The sequence below is a fragment of the Photinus pyralis genome, unplaced genomic scaffold (assembly GCF_008802855.1).
Source record: "Photinus pyralis isolate 1611_PpyrPB1 unplaced genomic scaffold, Ppyr1.3 Ppyr1.4_LG1, whole genome shotgun sequence".
NCBI lineage: Eukaryota > Metazoa > Arthropoda > Insecta > Coleoptera > Lampyridae > Photinus > Photinus pyralis.
The window spans coordinates 27,409,854-27,421,885 of record NW_022170249.1 but is presented as its reverse complement, the minus strand read 5'-3'; the positions used below and the strand labels follow the sequence as shown (position 1 = coordinate 27,421,885).

General features: G+C 34.2%; 1 protein-coding gene across 1 annotated transcript in view; it reads left to right on the top strand.

Moving 5' to 3' along the window:
- The window catches only part of LOC116158970 (zwei Ig domain protein zig-8-like), a gene marked incomplete at both ends in the record, with an annotated part of 57,648 nt that extends 46,525 nt beyond the window's left edge, over positions 1-11,123 (top strand). Inside the window, 1 exon segment of the mRNA XM_031471850.1 lies at positions 10,996-11,123. Within this exon segment, the coding sequence (XP_031327710.1) occupies positions 10,996-11,123 (128 nt within the window).
- Positions 11,124-12,032: the final 909 nt, after the last annotated feature.

Sequence of the window (12,032 nt, the reverse complement as noted above, 5' to 3'; positions counted from 1 at the left end):
TATAAGAAATTTCCAATTTTTGATTCGGAGCGTCACCTTTATTCTAAACAGTGTCCGGTAAGAAGGGCCCGAGGAAGGACCTGTTCACTTGCATCACCTTTTACAAGCATGCCTAGGGATTTTACTAAAAAGAACGCAAGGAGTAAATAATATGTTGAAATATTGCCATTATATATTACTATTCTGGAACTGCCACACACGTGTCATTGCTGCATAATATACTAACAATATTTAAAATAATAGCGGCAGCAAAAGAAATAAATCAACTGGATATAAAGGGTGAGATTGAAACATTTTATGACTTATGTTAATACAAAATGTAAAATGTTCGATAAGGTTTTATGTTGACGCAACGATCATCAGGGGTCAATTTGTCATCCTAGTCAGAATTGTTTTCCTTATCTTAAAACAAAGTTTTTGAAAGTACTTGAATGTAATTTAACTTTTGTGAAGTTTTACTCTCGACCCATCTTTACTATTGTGAAAGCTTCAATAAAAATTAATCTTCGCAAGTTTATGAAGTGAAATTATTTTATTTATTCATAATTCATAATCATCCTAGGAATCTTTCATAGACATTTTCTTAAGATCATTCGCCACTGCTTACTAGGACCTTAGACGTTTTTCTCGCAATCTTTTTGCAAGCATGCCTAGGGATTTTACTAAAAATCTTCTTGAAAATCGTTTCGAGAATGGGAATGTACGCAATATTCTAAAGGATCTTCTTTAAAGCCGTCTTCCAGAGTCTAAACAATTTAATAGTTCTATTAGCAATATTCCAACAAATCCCTTCTGCAAAATCAGAATCTTAAAGATATTTTTCAAAAATCGCTTACAAGAATTCATGGTACGTTTAGGAGAAAGAAACTTGTTAAAAATGTTAAAGAGGAGTTTCTACTTCTTGCATTGCATGTATCTGAAGTAGCGTTTCCATCCATTTAGGATTCAATTTGCATCAATATTAATCACAAAATAAAAAAGTTATCCATTTTTTTCTTAACATGCGCATTTCCATAGAGAAGCGGCTTTTCGCAGAAAATCTAAAGTCACAACAGAAACCAATTTCGAAAAAAAATTCAAAGGGCTGTAACTTTTGAACTAGTAGCCCAATCTTGGAACTGTTTGAAATTATGGATTCTACAGGTCACATTCTATAAGAAAAATTTTTTCCGGGTCGATCTGAGACAATTTTTTTTCGGGGCTCAAAAAAAGGCAGTGTATAACCTTCCTTTTTACCAAAAATTGACTACACCAAAATTTCTCGGGAAAACACTTTTTCTTATTAATTTGGGTGCGTAGAATCCAAATCAATTCGTACTTTTTCGATCAGACTTCTCAATTAAAAGTTATAGACTAGAAACCAATTTCGAAAAAAAATTCAAAGGGCTGTAACTTTTGAACTAGTAGCCCAATCTTGGACCTGTTTGAAATTATGGATTCTACAGGCCACATTCTATAAGAAAATTTTTTTCCGGGTCGATCTGAGACAATTTTTTTTTCGGGGCTCAAAGAAAGGCAGTGTATAACCTTCCTTTTTTACCAAAAATCGACTGCACCAAAATTTCTCGGGAAAACACTTTTTCTTATTAATTTGGGTGCGTAGAATCCAAATCAATTTGTACTTTTTCGATCAGACTTCTCAATCAAAAGTTATAGACTAGAAACAAATTCAAAGGGCTGTAACTTTTGAACTAGTAGCCCAATCTTGGAACTGTTTGAAATTATGGATTCTACAGGCCACATTCTATAACAAAATTTTTTTCCGGGTCGATCTGAGACAATTTTTTTTTCGGGGCTCAAAAAAAGGCAGTGTATAACCTTCCTTTTTTACCAAAAATCGACTACACCGAAATTTCTCGGGAAAACACTTTTTCTTATTAATTTGGGTGCGTAGAATCCAAATCAATTCGTACTTTTTCGATCAGACTTCTCAATCAAAAGTTATAGACTAGACACCAATTTCGAAAAAAAATTCAAAGGGCTGTAACTTTTGAACTAGTAGCCCAATCTTGGAACTGTTTGAAATTATGGATTCTACAGGCACATTCTATAAGAAAATTTTTTCCGGGTCGATCTGAGACAATTTTTTTTCGGGCTCAAAAAAAGGCAGTGTATAACCTTCCTTTTTTACCAAAAATCGACTACACCGAAATTTCTCGGGAAAACACTTTTTCTTATTAATTTGGGTGCGTAGAATCCAAATCAATTCGTACTTTTTCGATCAGACTTCTCAATCAAAAGTTATAGACTAGAAACCATTTCGAAAAAAAATTCAAAGGGCTGTAACTTTTGAACTAGTAGCCCAATCTTGGAACTGTTTGAAATTATGGATTCTACAGGCCACATTCTATAAGAAAATTTTTTTTCCGGGTCGATCTGAGACAATTTTTTTTTTCGGGGCTCAAAGTAGGCAGTGTATAACCTTCCTTTTTTACCAAAAATCGACTACACCAAAATTTCTCGGGAAAACACTTTTTCTTATTAATTTGGGTGCGTATAGACTAGAAACTCACAAACCATGGAAGCGCCGTACGAAACATTTCTATAATGTCTTAAAAATTACGAGCAATTTGGAAAGCACTTCCAAATGGTATGGTATGGTATAAAACCAATGAAAAACCAAAGCTGCTGGACTGTCCTGACAATATAGGAGCCCGCATTATACTTACCAAAGTGGAAAGGGTAATGAACGATATGAGATCAGGTAAAGCTAAAGCTACGGGGAATAGATGAAATTCCAGTAGAAATATTAACGTACCCTCAGAAAGAAGGAATGAAGGAATTAACACCTCTATATATGAATCGGGAATGGTCTGAAAATTTCCTGAAGACTCAGATGATGGCACTGGCTAAAAACACAGGAACAGAGAAGTGTGGTAAACATAGAACAATCAGCCTGGTAGGACATGCGGCGAAAAGATTGTTGAGCTTGTTAAACAGAAGGATAATGGAAGAAAATGTGAAAGAAATGCAGTTCGGATTTAGAAGAGGGAGGGGAACAAGAGATTCGATTGGATGTGGAACAACAATAATAGACGAAAGATTTCTGGAAAAAGGAACGAATCTGCGTTTCGGTTTCGTTCATCTCGTAAAGGCATTGACTGTGTTCTGTGGGAAAGATTGATGGACAGTTAAAATTAAAAAGGGGTAACCTGTAAGAATATAAGGCTTATCACCATTCAGCAACAGAACGGATTGGATGGAACTTGAAAGGGTGTGAGGCAGAGGTGTCCCTTTAAAAAGACAGGATAAGGCGAAATGAATGTAGTGGTTTTTTAAATAATTGGGTGCAAGTCGTAGAGGGGATGAAATGAGAACAATTTTGGTGGTTCCACAAATGCTGTTCAACGACTTTCCTCAATCCAGGCCTCAATCTTATTTTGTGCTCAATCAAAAAGCAGTATCTGATATTTTCTGTAAAATCAACCCAAATATTCTTTTGGTTCTATAGTATTTTGACATGGAAAATGCCTACCTCTGATGTTAAGCGGAGCACGAGTACGATCCACCTTGTAATTGAAATTCTTAGTCCTTTTTCGTTTAATTGTATACTTTGTAATTATTCGACCATTATGCCATTAAAATACATTCGTTTTAGAACGTCTTAAGGCGTGAATTAAAAAGACAAAGTATATTTCTTTTTAACAAAAGGGCGCATAATTAGAAGAAATAAAAAGGCGTAATGAATTGGCGCGGTCACATAAAGGCAGTCTTCGTTAATAAACACATTCTTGCAAAATAATTAGCGTTCTTTTAAAGTCTCAGCTACCGCAGACTTTTATAATTGAAACGTTTCTCTCTTAAATCGTATTTCCTTCAGTATAATCTCTACGGCGATGCGGAAAGAAAAATTTAATAAAACCAAACCTCCCTTACTTGAAATGTAATTATCTCTTTTAGTTACTATTTGGATAATGGGATTCGCGTTTATTAAAATTCTGTCTGTAGGTAGTCGAGCTTATGGTAAAATCAATTGTAAGTATAAGAATATGGCGGTGCAGGCACCAATTTCTTGTTTAATCAAGTTAAGTTCGTAGGCTTAAACTTCGGCGATATAAATCTTTCGAGAAGGGCCAAAAGAAGTGGACTACTTCAGTCTATTAAATTCATCCGGGTAGTCCCTATTATGGTGATTGTCAAGTTTTTTAATTGAATCTACTCTGGGAAAATTTGCTGTCTCCTTTTTTTAGAAAGCTGTCATAAAACATTTAATAAGAGTGAAGAAAGGATGCAGTCAGTGTTTTTACAACGAGGTGGTGGAATGATATATGAAAAGTGAGGCACCAATAACTTTCAATTTCGTAATATTGCAAAATAAGAGCCTTGTGGCTCCCTGTGCAGAAACAGCAATACTCACGGGGTGCTGCGTAATTGATTGATGTCGTCCTATCACATTTACTTACTTATATATATATATATATCACCCAAATATTTTACCACGTCAAGGTAGATGCTCAATATCCGCCGAAACCTAATTCACTTTCATATTTATTATTCTGAACATATAAAAGGTTGAATTTCAAAGTGACTACTTTAAGTAATCAATTCGAGAAATAACACACCCATCTGGACACGAAAAATACTTCAATAAATCACCGAACGTATTGTCATTCTTGTTAGATTCATTTTATCTACAGAAATATATTTTCCAGAAAACAAATTGATTCGACAATCTATCAAGCTTCCGTTATTAAATATATTAAATTGAGCATTCGTATATCTATGGAATTGGATGCAACGTTCAACTTCTAAAATGATTTAGTTTAAGTTAGAACGAACTATATTAATCAATCGTAATAAAAATGACTTTTTCTTCGGAGAGAAAAGATTACACAAGGAATGATCACCAAATGCCGAAGGTTTTGATCTGGGTTTGAATCAAGGTTGTATTATTGTATGGAAGTTAGTGGAGGTCGTTCTGTTAGTTTTTGGGCTTTTATTAATTTTTTAACCTTTGAAGCTTAAATTGCGATTTATAATAATAAATTACCAGTCCATATTTTAAAAAGATAAAAGAAGTTTTGTGAATAATGGAAATCCTTTCCAAATATGCGTAAGCTGGCCCCTCGTCTCATTTAAAAATTTATGGGGGGTTAAATTTGCCAAAATTATTTGTGTAGGTATAACAATTTTTTTGTCAAAACATTTATTTATTCGAATATTAGAGGGTACAAATTGCGCCCCCATACAGAAAAACCATTGTGGAGCGTGCAAAAGCGGCTTCAATATTGAAATGTAATTTAAAAATGTTTTCGCTTACTATACCTTTGCATGAGAGGGATGAAAGATATCGACACGAATGAATTAACGTGTTTATTATAAAAAATGCAAATAAAGTAATTTATTCTAAATCTGGTTCGAGATCGGTACGACGACACAATACTAGAAATTCAACTTATTTGTCGTTTCGCAGTAGGCCAATGGTTACACGTGCTAGGATATTTTCTTTGAAAGAAAAAACTGGAGGATATTAATTCTAGTTTGGGGAAGCAACACATTAAATACAATCAGCTTGCTCTTGTGAAATAGGAGATCGACTTCCTGAGCTGTAAGTTAAGAACCATCAGTATTTATATTTAAAAAATATAAATATTTTGAAGATTTTACAAAAGTTGCGTTATTTTTGTACAATTTCCGACTCTATTTAATTTAGCTAGCGTTATTTGCCCATTTCTACTGAACGTAAATATACATATAGGTCCTATTAAACGTTTTTCTTTACTTTAGTCTCTCCAAAGAACGTACATATATAAATACCTTTTTAAATTTCTTGCAAATGTAAATTGTTTGTTCAATTAGGGCAGGAAATTCGGGAAAAAATAAAAGATATCTGTATTCTGGTTCCTAACTGGATGCTAATGTAAACTTGACGTAATTATTTGTCAGCAGAAAATATTTGATCTCTGAAATTGAAGCAAATATAACATATTGATGCCTTTGATCAAATTTCGCCTTTTACAGGAAATGTGAAAAATTCGTAACGTAAAACAAGTCCTTATGTTATAGGTAATAACAGCAGAATTTGTTTAGGGTTTTGAGGCTGTATCACATTCAAGAGGAAGCGAAGCCGGGTATACTGAGAAGCTCATTGATGACATTGTCGTCTTTCCAAACCTGATTACCCATAACGTGACAGATTCGCTTCTTTTTCGCTACATTTGTTATTTCGCTTTTCTGTATTTAAATAATTAAGAAAATTAGTTTTTAAAACGTTTGGTAGACCCTTAAAGTATAGTGGGCTACACGCACTTGCGTCATTGCGTGATAGGAGACTCGACACGAATGTTGTGATAAAGTTTTTAGGTTAGACACTATTTTTCGAAAGCCCACAAGGCGTTTTGAACGTTTTTTTTACGTGGTCCTATGCATATTAGAATATTATACGTAAATAAAATATCTCCTATGGCTCCTATAGTAGTTGAATTGATGCATTAGAAAATGGTTTATTGAAAAAGTGTCTCGTGCAGAGCTTTTCCGCTTTCATGCTGAAAACAATGCAGAGATCGCTTAATTAAGATAAATAGTTTACCTGTCTGGTACATATATCACAAAGTTCTGCTAACGTGGCACGTACATACGTTAAATTTTATTGTTTTTATGGTAAATGGTGCAGTTAAAACCTAATGAGGTGCATTACGCGCGAGGATACTTCATGTGTAATAGATTGCAAAGATGCAAATGCAAGCACACATGCACGAATATGTGTCGGTAACAGCTTCCCAAGCGATCTCGCTCATTACTTACTTCATCCCCCACTTGACTAACTTTGCGAATTATTTATACCGAAAAACAATTAGGGTGCGATAAAGTACGATATCAATGTAAGCACATGTCGCATTTAATTACAAATCTAATCCCCTAAACACACTAATCGCAAACGTAATTTATTTCCCAATTAAATGTTATTTATTGAATGTTTCCTATTATTCTAAATATCTAACTGCCCATTTTAATCAAATAAGTAATTACAAAATTGTAATGAGTTATTCCGGACACTATTAATGGATACAGAATATTCAAAATTAATCATGAGTTCATCAATTGAGATATTTACTAAACAGAAGTTACACAAAAGCGTTATATTGTAATGTAATAAATGTGTACTATGTGTTCAATTTATTGGGTGGAGTGAAGAATGTAGTTTTAATTTACGCTATTCATTACAGTTGATTAAAAATTTGCACTTCTCAACCAAGAAAGAAGAAAAGATGAATTTCAATAAGTCATATTTTCGAAAGATTTGGTGCTGATTTTCGACGTCCAGAAGCGCTGCTCACATTATTAGAAAATACAGTAAACGTTTAAAAGGTGTCATCAAATAAATCAATATTAAAAACTTTTGTTATGATCTCTCCTCGTACACTTCCGGAAAAATCCCAAATACAAAATGTTCCCTTACCTTGAATAAACTCGGTCGCTGTAGAGGGCACTCCTGTACCGAGTCCGAACCTGTAACAAACAAAATCCAGGAACCTAACCTCGGTGGTACCGTAGTTAACTAATGCCTGAAGGACCAACGCATATTACTTGTGGCCGTAAGTCCAAGATCGAAAACATATGCACTATACTGCATTCATTATAAGAAGGTAGTAGATGGCGCTGTGTTAGAAGATAAGCACACACAGGAGAAGTATAAAACGGCACTAAATTATTGTAAAGTGGAAAAATCTAGCACCGCAAACAGAAATAAATCTTTGGCATTAACAGCTAATGACACTTCAACAGTTTAGTTGGCAACAGAAACTACCAGCTTGAAAAATTCGCCACTCGCTTTATGTTTCAGTGTAATACTGACTCGTGTTTTAACCAATCACAGGTCAAAGCTTTCCTGTGCTTTCTTAAAATGAATACAGTATAGGCGTAGCAATCAAAAGGTACCCGCTACCGGCAGAAAACATCAATGCAACTACCGCGTTCAAGTCGATCATGCATCCGTGGGAATTATGGTAAATTACTGACCAAGTTACAATGCAAATTTATCCCTTTGAGGTATTTAACGATACGCTTTAACACGCAGTAGTAACGGAAGTTGTTCCATATGAGGGCCGATCCTCGCTGTTAGTATCCCCTTCGTGACCTGATGACCTATTTCTGATACTGGTTTCACACAAAAAGGGCCGCTTGCTATTAGCAGATGTGGGGATGAGCGAAGGGCGGCCGCAACCGCAGGTAAGAGTGAGTTTAACCCAAGGTTACAAGACTTGTACATTGAACAAGAATTGGTATGTAATGTAAAACGTGTCTGGAACTTGAACCCTAAAAGAAATCAAAGGTAATTCTCCTTTTATTTGGTAACAATTTTGGTTATTTAAACTTCTTTGTTATTTGATAACAATTTTAAATTCCTCATTATTACATAACTAAATATGACCTACAAAAATTAAATTGGACCGTAGAAGGTGGGAAACGATTAAACTTAAGTACACATATGTAAGGCGAGGGATTGAGAAGTAACAGAAGGTAATTGCTATTTCTAAGCAAATGTATCTGAAAGAAGTTCCATTCTACCCGACAGATATGTATGAAAGTTTCAAACTTTTTTCTACATCGTTGAAAGTTATATTCAGAAAATCTAAACTTTCGAACTATAACACATCAATCAGGGCTTACCCGCCCGATACTTCTAGATATCGTACGGATATATACCTGCTAAGAATAGTTTTCTTCATCGAACTTTGTAGTGTTAGTAGTGGAAATGGAAGTTTTAAACTTTCCGTAAGATCAAAGACAAATACCTACTCATGCACTCTTCCTTCGTAGAATATGTGTGCTGAATGCAACCTTTGCACATTGCTTTGAAGGTGTAAAGTAATTTAATGGAAGTTAGTGTTGCATCGTTGCATTGCGGTAGAACTTTATCGGTGTCAACGGATACGAACTAATTTGGATGAATTTAGAAATAAATTCATGAACGTCCTCGAGTACGAGATTGTGTCAATCCAGAAGTTTTAGAATTCCAGTGTAAACGTGCACAAAATAAAGTAGCGTACCGATGGACAGACGAATGGAAAAGTGAATTTGGCAATTCATCCCAAGAGAGAGTCTTGGGTTTTACATCGCGAAATTGTAAACTACATTCTACGTTATAACCATCTAAGAATTTTGCATTGAGTATCAGATTTTCGACAGGACAGCGAATACACCCCTATGGGAGAATAAAATTTCTTGCTGATGTTCGCCCTTTTTTATATCCACCTTTTATACTTAAAACTCCTTTACCAGGATTTGGGGTTACGCTTTCCTAAAGGTAGATGCGAGAATAATACAGTGATAAATATTGCAGAAAAAATCCACAAGGGATCTTACGAAAAACATTAAAAGCTCCTCAAAAACGTGTTAACAATAATCGTCCTTACGAGAATTTAAAAGGTGGTTCTTCAAAATAATATTACCCACTCTTACTGCCATTTTATCCCGCACGCCAATCGTGGAATTATCAATAATGGCTTCCTAAATCAGAAAGCAGGACATTCCCTCCAACCTCCGGTAATCCTAATGCACATTGAAGGTCGTGCTTAAATCTTGTAAAGCATTTTCCATTGTACCCAGCATATGCTATGAATTTATTGTTTAATTCAGTTAAATTTAGTTTATAGCTGCGTTCCAGTATTAAATATAAAATTAAATAATCTTATTGTAGTTCTTGTCTGTAGCACACTTTTACGACGATAGTTTCATATGATAGAATTAAATAGACGCACTAACGAGAAGATGATATCTCTCATACCTCGACAAAAATATGGGGTGTAAGAAAAGTTATGTATTTCAGCTGTAATATCGAAATGATTCGAGGGGTTGAAATTCAGCGCTCACAACACACGATTACTTTGCAACAGATGATATTTCTAACAAGTAATTATGCTTAAAATACCTAATCTAATAGCAACTTAACACATGAGAATCATCTCGCATATGAAACTGTCGCGGCGCACAGATTTTATGTTGTTTCAAATATTTTCGAAGAATCACGTTATTTACACCCCATCTTCTGTACCTATATCTTGTAAAATGACTATACGCCTTATCAAAGAAGGAACTTTTAAGTTAATAATGGCTGTCTTTTATAGTTCTTTTGAAGGGAAGTTGCGGCCCTCGGAAACCTTTTTTTTTTTCAACATGAATTTTACGTAAACGGGGAAGTTACAAACATTTCCCGAACATTTAACTTGTCTATTTCGAGCTATCTTTACGTCTACCTACCACTGACATACACAATAATAAAATAAGAACAGATAAACGACATAATTAAATTAATGGTATAATTGCCTACGTGCAGTTAATTAGAAATTAAATTTAATTACCCCTTTTATATGGCGTGCAATACTTCAAGAGAGCAATCAAGTATAAAGCAAACAGCAAATCTAATAAATTAGGCCAAGTAAAATTTTCAATAAAATCAAACGGTTTATTCGAAAGTTCTTTATGAACGAAACCAATTTAGTCTAAGAAAAGAAAAAGCTTTCAAGTAAACAGAACGATTTAAAGTTGATTAAACAATGTTATATGTACTTTCTAAATTATAAGAATCGATAAGTTCTTTTGAAAGTTACGATATAAATTTGAAGACTAACAAACCCTTACAGAACACCACGACGCGAGAATTCTAAAACCATGTCGTCAATCCTCATTTCTTGAAAATACGAGTAAGTAGATGAACCATAGCTTTCATCAGGCGAAGTGACGTTACGTATGCACATTAAAAATTTAAATTCAATGTACGGATTATTTGGTTATGACTAAACCCAACTACACCGACAAAGAATATATTCCTGAAAACCTGTACCAAAAAGCATTGACACTTAATGCGACAATTTAAAATTTAAATTGGGCAGTTTTCAATTAAAGCGCGGTTTTCTGTTCAAACTTTGTTCGCGATTGTAATAAATTAACGAAAACTTTAACTGGGATAAGTGGTTATGTTTAATAGCGCCAGTATTTTATAGGTTCAGCCTGTTTGCTCGTGAAACTTTTTTTAACGCTTTATCTCTTTTACAGAGCCTATAACAACACTGCTAGGAGGTCCAGAAATGTACATCAATAAGGGAAGCACAATGAATTTAACGTGTATAGTTAAACACAGCCCTGAACCGCCACCTACTATATCATGGACACATAATTCAGAAGTACGTATATACATAAGCATATTATTGTCTAACTTTGGGTATTAATGCACGTAATTATAACGATTGTCTTGTTTGTATCTTACAGTTTGAGCAAATAGCAGACTGTGTAAAATGATTTCTGATTCGATGCAATGAAAAATAATTGGTATTAATAAAAGTTCCATTATTAACTGCAGCCTGCAGGCAATGCAGTACTGAGCACAGTAATAATAGACTAACATTTCTGAAATCTCTGTTTACCAAGATTTTAACCCTTGGCAATTTTCACTGTTCCACATCACATCTTAAACAGGTCCGTGAAGTTGGCAATGCCCATTTCACCAAACTTAAAATTGTTGTAACTATATTTTTGTGCTAATTTTGTGCTATTTATTGCTGATAAACAAAAATTTTGTGCTTTTGAATTTACCGAGTTATTCGAAAAAACAGATGGGTACGGCCAACTTCACTAAGCGATACCCATGTTATAATTTCGAAAAACTTATACTAATTAAATTTGTGCTAATTTTGTGCTATTTATTGCCGGTAAACCAAAATTTTGTGCTTTGGAATTTACCGAGTTATTCGAAAAAACAGATGGGTACGGCCAACTTCACTAAGCGATACCCATGTAATAATTTCGAAAAACTTATACTAATTAATTTTGTGCTAATTTTGTGCTATTTATTGCTGATAAACAAAAGTTTTGTGCTTTTGAATTTACCGAGTTATTCGAAAAAACAGATGGGTACGGCCAACTTCACTAAGCCATACCCATGTAACAATTTCGAAAAACTTATACTAATTAATTTTGTGCTATTTATTGCCGATAAACAAAAATTTTGTGCTTTTGTTTACCGAGTTATTCGAAAAAACAGATAGGTACGGCCAACTTCACTAAGCGATACCCATGTAATAATTTCGAAAAAC